Source organism: Rhinatrema bivittatum, chromosome 5, assembly GCF_901001135.1.
Source record: "Rhinatrema bivittatum chromosome 5, aRhiBiv1.1, whole genome shotgun sequence".
Taxonomy (NCBI): Eukaryota; Metazoa; Chordata; class Amphibia; order Gymnophiona; family Rhinatrematidae; genus Rhinatrema; species Rhinatrema bivittatum.
The window spans coordinates 102,362,040-102,378,217 of NC_042619.1; the positions used below are offsets into that span (position 1 = coordinate 102,362,040).

General features: G+C 43.9%; 1 protein-coding gene across 2 annotated transcripts in view; it reads right to left on the minus strand.

The window, feature by feature from the left end:
- The window catches only part of STARD13 (StAR related lipid transfer domain containing 13), a 336,460-nt gene that overhangs the window by 17,779 nt on the left and 302,503 nt on the right, over positions 1–16,178 (minus strand). For both annotated transcript variants that reach the window (XM_029602676.1, XM_029602677.1), the window contains exons 11-12: positions 8,548–8,769; positions 7,873–8,090 (exon numbers count right to left, since the gene is read on the minus strand). In XM_029602676.1, coding sequence (XP_029458536.1) covers positions 7,873–8,090; positions 8,548–8,769 — 440 coding nt within the window. The remainder of the gene's footprint in view (positions 1–7,872; positions 8,091–8,547; positions 8,770–16,178) is intronic.

The following is a 16,178-nucleotide window of genomic DNA, read 5'->3' on the forward strand; positions in this document are numbered from 1 at the left end:
GACTCTAAGACCCTCTCTCTCCCCCCATCCCACCACAATGCACACACACTCTCATTGGCTCTCTCATATTCACACAAACACACATGTACTTACTCATTCTCACACAGACATACCCCCCAGGCAGGCACCCATTCATTCTCACACATATACTCAGAGTCCCAGGCAGGCACCCATTCATTCTCACACACATACAAGCAAACCGCAGACAGGCACCCATTCATTATCATATACACAGACCCCCAGGCAGGCACACATTAATTATCGTATACACAGACCCCCAGGCAGGCACCCATTCATTCACACACAAACACACAGTGCCCAAGCAAGCACCCATTCATTCTCACACACACACAAACACACCCACACACACACCCCCAGGCAGGCACCATTCATTCTCGCACACACACATACAAACAAACAAACCGCAGACAGGCTCCCATTCATACATATGCATTCACTGTGGGAAAGGCCTCCTTTCTGTTGCTGGGAACTTCGGAGCCTCTCTCACTCCTCTGCTGCCACTGTCACTGCTGCCGGGTGGTACTGGGGAGGAGCAGATTGCTGCTATTGGCACTAAAGCCCATTCTGCTACCTCCTCCCATGGTATTACAAATTTGTGGGGCTAGCACTTCCTCCATGCTGATTTCATGCATCGTGAAATCAGCACAGAGAAACTGCTATTCTTGTGAGCTTTAATCTTGCATATCTTGGATTCCTGGTCTGGTGTTAAAGCCTCTTGCCAACCAATCAGCTATTGAACCAGTTGCCAAGTAATGAGACCACCACATTGCCATCCAGTGTCACACACGCTCAGACACCCACAGACACACTTTGTCTATGTCTGAAAGACAGACGTGAGAGAATGAGTGTGTGTGAGTATATATTTCTCTATGACATAAAGACAGGTATACGCCCACTCTGTGTGTCTTTGTCTGAGAGCGAGAATGTATGTTGGTGTCTCTCTCTTTCTCTGATATAAAGACACCCAAACCCACACTTTGTGTCAGAGAGAATGTGTGTGTGTGTCTTTCTTTCTTACACAAAGAAACACTCACACATTCTCTCTCTCTCAGACACACACATTCCACTGTAGTGCTTCAGCACATGTGCTCATGCAGTACGTGCGTTCGCTCCAGCACTGCTTCATTATGTAAAGTTCTTGCTTGTTGACAGCCCTTTCTCAAGCTGAAGCAGCTCCCGAGCGCACTGTATAACCCGCAGTCGGACGTGGGTTAAATAGGCGCTAATCCACCCCTAATGCAATAGGGGAATTAGCGTCTATTTAATGTGCGTCAGACGTGGAGTGAATGGCATAGCGCTCATCACATGCAAATGCATGTGAATGAGGTTATTACTCATTCACTCCAAATGCAAAAAAATAAATGTGCGTCTCAGACGCACATTTTTTTTTTTTTTTTTATTATATTTTTATTGACACTTTCCAATCAAATAATACAACCGGAATATTACTAACACAACATTTATCGCTCAGTTATTAACGCCTGCCTGGAGCAGGCGTTAATAGCTGAGCGCATTGAAAAGAAGTACAGAAAAGCAGAAAAAAACTGCTTTTCTGTACTTCTTTTAAAAGTTAAAAAAAACCACACAAAACTCAGCTGGCCGCATTGAAGACTGACGCCGATATGCTCGGCGTCGGTTTTCATAACCGGCCAGCTGTGCTATGAAAACCGATGCGGGTTTTCATAACTGGCGAACTGCAGTTATGAAAACCGACGCAGAGTTTATCAGCGTTGGTGTTCATAACCGGCAGAACGCTGGTAACCGCTAAGGTCACGCAAGCGACCCTAGCACCTCCTTGCTAACGCGACGCGCTAATTACAATATAACACGGTGCCCCCCTTGCGCGCGCCATGCACACATTAAGAAATCGGGCGATGACTTTTCAGCGCCTGCTTTCCGCGCTTTTTTTTTTTTTTGCATCGGCCCCATTGGTTCTAGTCAGTTGCACCTCTTGGAGCTCAGCCCAGCCACCTTAGACAGAAGCCTCATTAACACTGCATAGGCACTTCCCTCCTGGCTCACCCTTCCCTTTCTGTGACTGTAGCTTACCTCCACTCCCCTCCCCTCTCCAGCTCATTCCCATTTATATACCTGGGAACTCTCCAGATTTGGCCCGGAGACTCCAGAAATTTGGTAGAATTGCTGGTTCTCTGGCACAACATCCAAAAACCATGGGTGCTCCTTCCTGCAGAATATGTTGCAGGAGCTGTGTAAGCAGTAAGAAGGAGGGGCATCAAACCTAGTCAGAGCTGATTGGTGGCCAAAAAAGCAGGCCTATTACAAGTCTGCTGAACCCATGGCAACCCAAGACGATCAGGGCTGCCACGGACCCCACTGCAGGAGTCCAAGAAGAGGAGAACCAGAGGTGAGGGGAGGCCAAGGCCTTGATTGAGTCTGTGTGTGTGTGCGTGAAAGAGAATGCTTATGTGTAAGAGTGAGAGCCTGTGAGTATGTGTATGTGAGATGGAGACAGCGTGTGAGAATAAGAGTGTGTGTGTGAGAAAAACACAGCGTATGAGAGTGAAAGCCTGTGTGTGTATGCGTGAGAGAGAGAATGTGAGAGTGAGAGCCTGTGTGCATGCTTGAGGTAGAAAGGGGAAGAAGACAGGAGAGAGAAGAAACAGAAAGAAAGAAAAAAAAAAAAAAAGAGACCCTGAAAATGAAATTAGGAAAAGACGAAGAAAGGGAATGTGGAAAAAAGATGCCAGGACCAACTGATTAGAAAAATAAGACCAGACAACAAAGGCAAAAAATATATATATATTTTACGTTTTTAGTGATTGGCACATGCTATCTTTGGGAATGTGCATTACATATTTGTATTCACTGTTCAGAGTCTAGATTCTCAAGTTTTCCATTTCAATTTTGTCTGCATGTTTCTGTTTCTAACTGATAGGGGGAAGAATAGCCTAGTAGTTAGAGCAGCAGGTTATAGACCAGGGTTCAAGTCCCATTCTCTATTGCCTCAGGTACTCACTTAGATTATAAGCCCTCTAGCAATAGGGCTATACCTACAGGACCTAAATGTAATCCACTTTGAAGTGCCAAAAAGCAAAATCTAAAAATATAATAAACAGTCCCTTAGTCTGTATTAGATAAGGGAAAGCTCTGATCTCTATTCTACATGTGTGATTGAGGTGCAGTATTTCTATTACTGTGTAGTTTCTCTATAGATATTTGTAGCAGTACTATTTGTACTTTTTCCCCAGTAGGTGGCGCTCTAGGGCCTGGTATAATATTTGTATTGCTGCCTCTTCATAAGTAAGTTTGAGTCCTGAGATTTATGCAGGCCGATACAGTACAGTGCATTATTCAGTAAGGGGTAATAGCGTGTCGAAAACGCGCTTCCAACCCCCCCCCGAAACTAATAGCACCCGCAACATGCAAATGCATGTTGATGGCCCTATTAGTTATTCCCGCGCGATTCAGTAAGTAAAATGTGCAGCCAAGCCGCACATTTTACATTCAGAAATTAGCACCTACGCTAAGGTAGGCGTTAATTTCAAAACTGCTTTTCTGTGCACCCTCTGACTTAATATCATGGCAATATTAATATCATGGCGATATTAAGTCAGAGGTCCCAAAAGTTAAAAATAATTAAAAATTAAAAAAAAAATGTTAAATTGGCCCGCAGCTTGAAAACCGGACGCTCAATTTTGACGGTGTCCGGTTTCTGAACCCGTGGCTGTCAGTGGGTTTGAGAACCGACACCGGCAAAATTGAGCGTCGGCTGTCAAACCCGCGGCTGTCAAACCCGCCGCTCCTGTCAAAAAAGAGGCTCTAGGGACGCGCTAGTGTCCCTAGTGCCTCTGTTTACCGCGGGCCCTAATTTGAATATTTTTATTTACTGAATTGCGCGCACAGGAGAGTGGCCTGTGCGCGTGCCGGGAGAGCGGACGCTCACCCGCTCTCCCGCGATTTTTACTGTATCGGCCTGATGGTATGGCAAGGTTCTAGGTGTCTTTTTTTTTTTTTTGCAAGGATTTGCTTTACTTCAAAGTGTTTGGCAGTGGAAGGTGTTTGGTTTGCTGTGGTGAGTGTGTGTGTAGAAGAGAGGGAGAATTGAGTGAGTGAGTATGTACGTGAGATTCTGTGGGTGAATGAGAGGAATGAGATCGTGTGTGAATGTGTAAGAATGAGCAAATATGCGTGTGAAAGTATAAGCGAATATACGAGTGTGTGTATGTGCGAAAGTTTGTGAGCATGATGTTGCCCCCTCCCCCTGCTAATCCGCAACAATCTCAGGGTGCCTGGAAATCTAAAGTTCAGAAATATGCCCATAAAGTGTATGCTACACAGAGTCTACTGCTTTTATGGACTCCCAGTGCTCTGCTCTGCCTACTTACTCCAGTGGAGGAAGAGCCAGAACTGATCCATGCTGTTCCTCCAGGGCTTGAAAAAAGAAAAATTAAGCCTTGGCCATGACTGGGGAAAGCCACTGACCCAAAGCAGCACAGCTCCTTATGTAATCCTGCTTTCCCACATGGAGCTGGTGCGGCCAGGGCTGGTGCAAGGGTATTAGGTGTCACAGACGAACCTTACAGCCTTGCATATATGCCCCTGCCCCAGCCTCACCTCCCCCCCCCCCACACACACAATAAAAAATTATTCATTTATAATAGATTTTACATGAAAGAGGACATTCAGTCTTCTAAGTTAAAAATATCACTTATTACAACATGTATATTATATTTACATATACTACTGTGGTCTCAGCAAAATAAAAAAAACTCTGCAAAAAGACACTTGGAACCCATATGGTATTAGCCTTATTATACTGCTTATTTGGTGTGGGCTTGGCCCTCAGAAAGCCATGAGTAAACTAAATTACAATTACAATATAGTAAGTCACCCATACCAAAACAGCACTAAATGGCAGCAGTCAAACAGAAACAACTCCACATATGAAAAGATAACACTGCAAATATTATACCAAGCCCTAAAACAATAAACAATTTTCTATTAAGAAAATAGAACAAGCCAGGCTGCTAATGAAATTACACACCAGCCCAGAACACCTAACCTTGGTCACACATGCAGAACACAGATAGAACCTCACCAAATACAGAATAGAGAAATCATAAATAAAGTATAAATAGAAACATGAGGACAAAAACTGAACTGGAAACCGCAACAAGCCAGACTCTTATGCAGTACAACAATGGAAAAACAGAAGCATCACTATTCCTCATAAAACATCAGACAATAAACTCAAGTTATATAAAATATCTATCATAATATTAAAATCTTACTAATAAAAGGAATATTTCAAAACAACTAATGAACAGAACATCCAATAATTAAAAACACATAACATTTTTAAAAATTTCTCAAACATCAATAAAATATGTTAAAACAGCAGTCACATCAAATAACACCCAATAATTAAAACAAATAAAGGATTTTAAAAAGTCTCCTGCTCTCCATACCTAGGAATATTTTATTCAAGTAAACCTGAGATTGCTATAGAATAGTTGGGGTGTGGGAGCATGCTCAAACCTTTCTTTTCTCACTCTCTCATATACATACACTCTCTAACACATGTTCATTCTCACACATACTCTCTCATATACTCACTCTCAAATTCTCCCTATTATTTAACTTAGTTTCTATACCACCTATCAACAATCTAAGCGGTTTACGACTTAGTTACATACATAATCATTATGAAAATATATTTGCAATAAAAAATTAAAAGCAACATAAAAGTCAGCATTTAAAAACATCAACTCACATACACTCCAAGTTAAAATACATACCGTATTTTTTGCTCCATAAGACGCACATGACCATAAGATGCACCTAGGATTCAGAGGGGGAAAATTAAAAAAAAAAAAAAAATTGTCTAAACCGGCTCTGCGTCTGGGCGTCTTATGGAGCAAATTAGGGGAGTGCATAGCTTTTTTTTTTCTCCCCATTTTGTTTTCGGGTCTGGGAGGGCCATTTCGGTCCACTCCCCAGATCAGAAAACTTTTCTCTTTCTCTGGGAACCCCTCCCCCCCCCCAAAAAAAAAACCCCATCCCAAACCTTTTAAATTAATTAACAACCCCCACCCTCCTGACCCACCTCCAAGACCTGCCGACTTAATTTACTACAACCTCCCACCCTCCTGACCCCCCCAAGACCTGCCGACTTAATTTACTACAGCCCCCTACCCTCCTGACCCCCCCAAAACCTGCTGACTTAATTTACTACAGCCCCCCACCCTCCTGACCCCCCCAAAACCTGCCGACTTAATTTACTACAACCCCCACCCTCCTGACCCCCCCCAAGACCTGCCGACTTAATTTACTATAACCCCCCACCCTCCTGACCCCCCCAAGACCTGCCAAACGTCCCTGGTGGTCCAGCGGGGGTCCGGAAACGATCTCCTCGGCTTCGGCCGTCGGCTGCCAGTAAACAAAATGGCGCCGACGGCCCTTTGCCCTCTCCATGTCACTGAGACCGACCAATAGCAGCGGTCGGTCCCAGTGACATAGGGAGGGCAAAGGGCCGTCGGCGCCATTTTGATTACTGGCAGCCTACGGCCCTTTGCCCTTATTATGTCACAGGGACTACCGCTGCCATTGGTCGGTCCCAGTGACATAGTGAGGGCAAAGGACCATCGGCGCCATTTTGATTACTGGCAGCCGTCGGCCCAAGCCCAGGAGATCGCTCCCTCACCGCTCCTGGACCCCCGCTGGACTACCAGGGATGTTTGGCAGGTCTTGGGGGGGGTCAGGAGGGTGAGGGGTTGTAGTAAATTAAGTCGGCAGGTCTTGGGGGAGTCAGGAGGGGGGGGGGGTTTGTTAGATTTTTAGTTTTTTTTTTATATTCGCTCCATAAGACACACATACATTTCCCCCCCACTTTTGGGGGAAAAAAAGTGCGTCTTATGGAGCGAAAAATACGGTATATATTATATTTTAATTCATCTGTCATAACAACCTACTGGGTCCTTTTCACACCCATCAGCAACTGCTCAATGAATTTCCTATTTTTGGAAAGCCTTTTCAAAAAGGAAAGTTTTAAGGGCCTTTTTAAATGTCCTACGATCATTCATAAAACGAAGCTCCTTGCACAGCCTACATTTATGCCTGCTTTGGAGCAGGCGCAAATGTGCATGTGCACATTTATGTGCCTACTTTTGAAAATCAAAAGCATGGATGTAACCGATTTCCCTGCCTCCCAATTCTACCTTTGTGGTAGAATTGGGAGGCATTTATGTGCATGTGCACATTTATGTGCCTACTTTTGAAAATCAAAAGCATGGATGTAACCGATTTCCCTGCCTCCCAATTCTACCTTTCCAGAAATGCTTCCGTCAATTACAAAGTACACACTAAATTGCTCCCTTGGGTACTTTTATATGCATAACACCGGGGCAATTTTTTCAAAGCCGCTTCACATGCGTAAATGCTTTTGAAAATCTGGCCCTATTTGCAAGCATGGATTTTTCACATATATGCTAAATATCTCTACTTCAGCTGCAGACTCAACCCTAAGCGTGTTTAGAGAACAGAAGCCTGAACTTTGGGAAAATAACCCAGGCCTTCTGGACAAAGCAAGTTACATTATCTTTCTGTACGTCAGTGAAACCATTTGTAACTAGGTTCTAATTAAAATCTTGATTATTTTCTCATCTTCCATCTCTCTCCAAGAAGCTGTCATTCTCTTTCAAACTCTGAAGAGGATATTATAAAATCCTCCTAAGAAGAATTTGTTTGCACATTTCTGAAGCAACTTGACTGCAGACCATATTTGTATTCTGTTTCGAAGGCAGCAACTAATTAGATGTGAATTATTATTGCATATTATACTATATATGTTTGTACATATTTGTTATATAAACGCTTCTATCTCCAACATACCTTAGGACTACAAATTCTCTGGTGGGATGTGGTGCCATGCTATTCAGAACATATTGATAGATTTCAGTCTGTTTGTCAAGTGTTTCAATGACCTTCCATTGCAAGAAGTCATCATCCCATAGATGGCGCTCTCTCAATATGCGATTCAATACAACGGATGGAGGAGCCTCAACTTCAACTGATGCCTTCCATAGTCTCAAAGGGTTCCCATCTCCAACCTAGGGTCAACGAAAGAAATATCAAATCAACCAATTATTTACAGCGAATGCACAGTAGTGCTTTAAAAATAATTAGTGATATTAACTAATTACTTAATGTCATTTGTTATAATGCAATTAAACATCAGTATGGAATGCTAGCAATCATTAGTGAATACCTAACTCTAAAGGTGATGATGGGAAGGAATGACCCTGAAGATTAGAACTTCTAGACTAATCTTATTTTATTGGAAATATCTAATCAAACTGAATACAGATGCATATTGCGTGTATTGCCACCGAAACATCAACAGATCTTATCATAAAACAAAATATTGCAAACATTCCTGAGCTCTGTACATACAGCATCAATTTTAAATTGGTTGTCTTAGTTTACACAATCTGCCATAATGTAAATTATATTGAGAAAAAGTACATTATATATGCACACATTTAATTTACTGTCTTTAGTGGTTACCTTTTTATAGGTGAGTTCGGTATTATCTATGCTGGAGCAGGAGACCCATCCCTTGAACTTTTCTTTGGCTTCTTTCAGCAGGCCTTGGATAAGATATTCCAGGTATATCTGGAAATTCCCACTGTCCTCTTCCAGTTGCTTTCCCAGTTCCTCCAGTGTCAAAGGATGAATCTCAGCTTCCATGTAAGAATTACGTGACTGTGTTATTATCTCAAGTGGGACCTAGTCCACAAAAATCAGGGTTACTGAGTTGCAAAGATTTTAGTATTTGTAAAACAAACAAAAAAACAATCTCAAACAACTCACATCAAATATAAATCCAATATTATCTATTGCTTTGTGTTATATTTTTCATGCTGAAAAACAGCTATTTGCCAAATAATTTAGGTGGGTAATTTTGAGAGTAATTTACCCCAAGTAAATTTGCCTGGTTAAAAATTGCCCTCCCTCTGCCAAGTTAAAAGTATGCATGGGTTTCCATAGCGTGTGTACACATAGCCAGGTTTAAAAAGGTCTTCAGGTTGGGGAGTAAAACAGCATGCAGGCATCTAATTTGCAATTGTACATGTGCTATTTTGATGCTCTTCAGGCGCTGACACAAAATAAAGCAGGGGGAAAGGAATATGTGCACTTTTAGCATGCATACTTTATTTTCAAAGAGAAACCATCCATGTACGATTGTAAAAGATTGCAAACTCATTAACAGAATAGGAAAAATGAGAGTAGGCTATGACACCTGATGGAATACACCATGGGATTCTGAAAGAGCTGCACCCCCTGACAGCTCTATAAAGCCTGTCTTTGGAGACAGGGAAGGCTCCAACAGCGTTCTATGCCACAAAAATAGGAATAGAGAGGAAGGAAGCCTGTCAGTTTGATGCCAGCAATGGATAAAACTATGGAAACACTGCTAAAGGAAAAAATAGTGCAGCGCTTTGAAATGAGTTAAGTACACAACCCCAAACAACCTGGTTCTACAAAGGGGAGGTCCCGTCAGACAAACTTAACTGGGTACTTTTATAAGATGACAAAAGAGGTAAATCAGGGAGGTGCAGTGGATGTTGCCTACCTGGACCAGAAAAATGGTAAACAATTTATCTACTGTGGAGTAGGACAGAAAACTGTAAACTGGGTAAGGAACTGGCTGAACAACTAAGCCAGAATGTGGTTAATGGAGTCCATTCTGATGAAGGTAAATTGACCAATACGCTACCTCAGGGCTTAGTACTAGGGCTAGTTATTTTCAATAGCTTTGTGACATTGCAGAGGACTTGAAAGAACAGTATACTTGTTCGCAGATAATAACTGGAAGGGATGGAAAAACCGAAAAGGGACTTGAAAAAAACTGGAAGAATGGTCAAGAGTTTGGAAGCTGTTCTTCAATGCATTAAAAAAAAAAACAAACCCCAACTTTATAAAATCTTGTATCTGGGGCGCAAAACTACATTAGCCACTTGTCAAAGTAGAAAACAAGACCTGGCAACTGTTAAACAGGAAAGACAGATAGAAATAATCATCTCAGATGACCTGAAGGTTGCCAATACCAAGTCAATGTAGTAAAGCATCAGGGAAAGGGAACAGTGTGCTCAGATGCATAGGCAGAGGTATCGCCAGCAGGAAAAGGGAGATAATGTTGTCTTTGCGTACAGGCCACTGGTGAGACCCCCCTTTGAGTACTGTGTTTAGTTCTGGAGGCCACAACTTCATAGAGATATTGATAGGAAGGCAGCAGTTCAGAAATGGTATCTACTGCCTGCAACAAAAGCCCTACACAAAGAGGTTTAAGATACTCTAATTTTTACTTGCTGGAGAAAAGAAGAGAAAGAGAGGATATTACAGAGCTATTCTAAATTTAGCAAGTGTCAGAATCCAAAATACACTGTATCTGCCGCAAAACATTAGGTTTTATGCCCTTGGGCATTTAATGCGATGTTTTGGGGCAGAAAATGGGCCATTAATGTTCATTAATGGACGATTTTAGCACATCTTAGTTCATTGACACCGTACATGTCCTTTTGACACTGACTACACAGTTGAGGAGATTCAGAAAATCCCAAATAGTAGGGTTATAAACTAGCTCCAGATTTTCAGGACAGGCTAATCCAGTCCTGGTTTTACCCCACTGCACGAAGAGACCTATAGTCTTGCTTTTCTAAGGGACTACAATAGGGAAGTCAGAACTACAAGTCCCAGCATGCAGTGGGATTGCTCAAGGACTGGCTCTACATGTCCTGACAATTTGGAGCCAGTTAGCAACCCTACCAAACAGGATTCTGAAGGCAGGCTAGAATGATCAAACTGCTTTTATCTCTCAGACAGTCTATAAGAATAAAAGACAGGGGGAAGGCTGAGAAAATACTGATGTGGAAAAGCAGCACCAGAAATCAGAACAGGTTGAAAGAAGAATGGAGAGGATATAAAGACAAATTTAGAATAATGGTTGCAATTCTCAATTGCCAAGAGTTTTCTATTTTTACATATTTTTCTGCAGTTTTCACTAAGAAATGGAACTAGAAATAAAACATATCTGCAATCGACTATTTGACTCAGAGTAGATGTCCTTAATTTATTAAATAACTTAACTTCTTAGCCACATTAATGACTATTTCTGTTGATTCTCATTAAAAACAGATTAGGTTTTAACCTCGCATGGAGTGTGAACACGATTCAACCTATGTTTTTAAAATTAATCAATAAAGACTTTTGTTTTCATAAAAAGGCAAAGAATGGAAAGCTCTGTAAATGAAAAGGCTTTACAAAACAATCAATGCTTCAAGATAAAGTGGTAAACTGGTCTCGATTATGAGACCCTCCCCAGCTCAAACTGCTATTCTATAAGTCAAAACTTCATTGCTTTCATAGGCAGGACTGTTCCTCTGACCGTAGATAGAGCTTCCTGCCCTCAGATGGCAGGCCTAGGTGGTTTTACTTCCTCTTGGTGGCTAGACATCAGGGGATGCACCTCCTATGAGCTACACCCTGAGCATTAGTCATTGGGTAGCAGAAGCTATCACAATAGGAGCAGCAGCAGCAGCAATCTTCCTGCCTACCCTGGTGTTGAGTACATGACCTACAACAGTATGCCCAGGGCTAACTGCCTCTGAAAGGTAGAGGATCTGAACTTAGATCCCCTGCACCTTAGCACACAGTGCTACTTCCTAAGCCACACCCTACAACCTTTTCCTAGTTTCAGCTATTATCAGTAACTCAGAAATCAAATACTGTAGACATTTTAAGAAAGACGAGGTGAGAGAAAGAGCTGTGAATGCTGTCTATTGGCAACGCTGGAACTTGCGAGCCCTGCCGAGCTCTTGTGTAAACATTATAGAGCCTGGAAAGTAGCACCAAGTCAACCATTTTTTTCCTGATGTGACCTACATCCTAAGCATTTTTCAGTTAGACACAAAATGACAAAACCCCTTTGGTATATCATGTCCTAAGGAGCTTACTGGTGAAGCAGAGTTGCTTACCTGTAACAGGTGTTCTCCCAGGACAGCAGGGTCCTCACATGTGGGTGACATCAGCATATGGAGCCCTATCACGGAAAACTTTTCTGTCAAAGTTTCTAGAACTTTTGACTGGCACACTGAGCATGCCCAGCATGCCATAATCCCTTTAGCCACAGGGGTCTCCCTTCAATCTCGTTTGTAGCAAAAGGTGCGAGCGAACAAATATAATAAAATGAATTCGAACCCAACTCTGCGGGGTGGCGGGTGGTTTCGTGACGACTACATCCTGCTGTCCTGGGAGAACACCTGTTACAGGTAAGCAACTCTGCTTTCTCCCAGGACAAGCAAGATGGTAATCCTCACATGTGGGTGATTAGCAAGCTACAGGCTGACTCATATTTAGCTGGACCAACAGCATATAACTTGTGCAACAGGCAAAACAACTGGTGTACTGTTGGGAATCACAGCAGGTGGATGTGGAAGGAGTTGGGATCATACTGGAAATAAGTTCTTCAAGATGGATTGGCCAAAGGCAGAGTCTTGACGTTCTTCCTTGTCCAGGCTGCAATGTGTGAAGAGAGTTCCATATTGCAGCTTTAAAGATCTCAGCAATCGGTACTGAATGATAGTGAGCTACCGAGGTTGCCATGGCTCTTACTGAGTGTGCCTTCACTCATCCCTGAAGAGGAAGGCCTGCTTTCTCATAGCAGTATTCGATACAGTCTGCTAGCCAGTTGGAGAGAGTATGTTTGCCCACTGCAACTCCTGGTTTATTTTTATCGAAAGACACAAAGAGTTGGGTGGATTTCCTATGGACTGCAGTGCGGTCTAGGTAAAATGCAAGTGCACGTTTACAGTCCAAGGTGTGTAAAACTCTCTCGCTCTGGTAAGAATGAGGCCTTGGGAAAAAGGTGGGCAAGACTATAAGACTGATTCAAATGAAAGTCCATTACCACCTTGGGAAGGAATTTAGGATGAGTGCGGAGTACCACTCGGTCATGGAGAAACCTTGTATATGGTGAGTATGTGACAAGTGCTTGTAACTCACTAACCCTTCGAGCAGATATAATGGCTACTAGGAAGAAAACTTTCCATGTAAGAAATTTAACATCATAGGAGTGCAAAGGCTCAAACGGGGAGCGCATGAGCCTTGTAAGTACCATGTTTAGGTCCCATTCAGTAACTGGTGGCCGTAGAGGGGGCTTAAGTTGCAGCAGGCCCCTCATAAACCGACTCACAAGGGGTTGTGCTGTTATCGGGGCATCCCCTACTCCCTTGTGGTACGCTGAGATGGCTCTGAGGTGTACCCTCACTGAGGAAGTCTGGAGACCAGAGTCTGAAAGGTGCCAGAGATAGTCTAATAGAGATGGAGTGGGGCAGGAAAAGGGGTCGATTCCTTTTGCGTGAACCACATGGTAAATCTATTCCACTTAGAATGATAGGATTTTCGTGTGGAAGGCTTTCGTGAGGCTACAAGCACTTGAGAGACCTTAGTTGAAAGGTTGAGCGGTTGTAGGATCAAGCTTTCAACATCCAGGCTGTGAGGGATAGGGTCTGAAGGTTTGGACGGCACAGCGTGCCTTGGTTCTGAGCTATGAGATTGGGCACTGTGCCCAGGCGAATTGGTTCTCGGATGGAGAGGTCGAGAAGCATGGGAAACCATACTTGTCGAGGCATACACGGGGCTATGAGTATCATTGACCCTTTGACCTGTTGTAGTTTCACGAGAGTTTTGGCTATCACCGGTATCGGGGGATACGCGTATAGAAGGCCTGTGTTCCAAGGGCGAGCGAAGGTGTCCCTGGCTAACGTGTTTTGCTGCCTGTGCAGAGAGCAGAATCTATCCACTTTGTGATTCAGGTTGGATGCAAAGAGGTCTATTGTTGGTTGACCCCAGCTTTGGAAGATTTTGTTTGTTACCGCAGGATCCAGTGACCACTCGTGGGGATGGAAATGTCGGCTCAGGTGATCTGCTACTACGTTCTGCCTGCCAGATAAGTGGCCCGAAGATGCATGGAGTGTGCAAGGGCCCAGGCTCAGATCTGTGCGGCTGCTTGGCAGAGGAGATAAGAGCCTGTGCCTCCCTGTTTGTTCAAGTACCACATTGCAACTGTGTTGTCTGTTTGTATGAGAACAGTCTTGTGTGAGAGGCAGTCCTTGAACGCAAATAGAGCATAGCAAATGGCTTGAAGTTCTAGGAAGTTGATTTGAAACTTTGCTTTGAGTTGTGTCCAAGTCCCTTGAGTTTGAAGGTTGTTCACATGAGCTCCCCAACCCAAGTTGGATGCGTCTGTGGTTAAAGTCACTAGAGGGACTGGTTGCTGGAAGGGTAGACCTGTTAGCAAATTGGCATTGTTTGTCCACCAGAGAAGTGAGAGATGTAGCTGGTCAGTTACTTGGATCTGGGAGGAAAGAGGTTGAGTAGCTTGTAGCCATTGAGATTTCAAAGTCCATTGAGTTATTCTCATGGCTAGCCTGGCTATAGGAGTGACGTGGACCGTGGAAGCCATATGGCCCAGCAACGTGAGAAATTGATGGGCTGAAGCTGTTTTCTTTGTGCGCAGAGATGCCACTAGCTTGGAGAGTGTTTCTGCGCGGTCATTGGGCAGGAAGGCCTTTGCGACTGTGGTGTCTAAACCTGCTCCGATGAAGGTAAGGAGATGAGATGGATTTAGGTGGGATTTTTGGTAATTGATGAGAAAATCCAACAAATGTAGCAGATTGATAGTGAGCTTGAGAGTGGTGAGAGCTCCTTACTTGGATTGGCTCTTGATTAGCCAGTCGTCCAGGTAAGGAAACAGGTATATGCTGTTTTTGCGCAGATGGGCCGCAGCTACTGCCAAGCACTTTGTAAATATATGGGGTGCTTAGGCCAGGCCGAAGGGCAGGACCCGGTTCTGAAAATGTTGATGTTCCACTAGAAAGCGCAAGTATTTGCCGTGATGTGGGGAATATGGGAATGTGTGCATAAGCGTCTTGAAGATCCAGAGAACAGAGCCAATCCTTTTGTTGTAGAAGGGGGAAGCATGGTGCCTAGGGACACCATTCTGAATTTTTCTTTTTGTAGAAATTTGTTAAGATTGCGGAGGTCTAGGATGGGTCGGAGGCCGCCTAATTTCTTTGGAATTAGAAAATAGCGGGAGTAGAACTCTCTGCCTCGCTGTGCCAGGGGAACGGTTTCCACAGCCCTGGTGCTCAGTAGGGTGGGTAGTTCTGACTCTAGAAGGCTTGTGTGATCTCTTCGGAACCACAGTGGATTGGGTGGTGAATCCGGGGGTACCATGTGGAAATTTAGATGGTATCCCCCCTGGGTTATGATGGATAGTACCCATTGGTCGGTTGTAATGCGGTGCCAGTTGTTGATAAAGTGATGAAGCCGACCTCCTACAGGCAATTCTGGCCTTGGATTGAGGGAGTGGCTGTTGTTCTCTGGACAGATTTCAAAATCCAGAGGCTGGGCCCGTTTGCGGGGCTGGCTGAGATCTAGATGTCTTGGCCTGCTGTGGTTGTCCTCTCTGAGGTGGTTTGGATGGTCTCATGCGAGATGTTAAGTGGGTTGTACTTGCGTGAACGATAAAAGGGTCTTCTAGGGTCCCTTCTTGCGGTTTTCGAACAGAGGAGGGAGTGTCAGCTGTTACTGTGGAAAGTTGGCGCAGGGTCTCATGATGATCTTTTAATTGAGCCACTGCATCCTGAATCTTGTCACCGAAGAGATTATTGCCGGTACATGGGAGATCGAGTTTGCCCTGGACCTCTGTTCGCAAGTCAGATGCCTTAGCCAGGCCCACCTTCTGGCACTGATTCCTGTTGCTGATAAGCAAGATGCTGTCTCAAAGGAATTGGTTGTCCCTGGGCAGAGCCACCGTGCAGGGGAGGTGCCGCAGAGCAGGGATTCCCTTGAATTGGCGAATGTTGGAGAATTAATTGCATCAGTAGCATGGGTTCTTCTTAGTGTTTGGGTAATTGCCAGGTTCTTGTGGCCTGGTTTTTGGCCTCTGTTGGAAACAGGATGCTGGGCTTGATGGACCCTTGGTCTGTCCCAGCATGGCAATTTCTTATGTTCTTATATGCAGCTCTGACCTCATGTTTTCCTGCCTCGAGGCCTTTCTGAAGAATGCCTGCCCTTCGGGGTCATTTGTACGCGGCTAGGGTATCGACGGACATCGTGTGATGAGCCGAGGC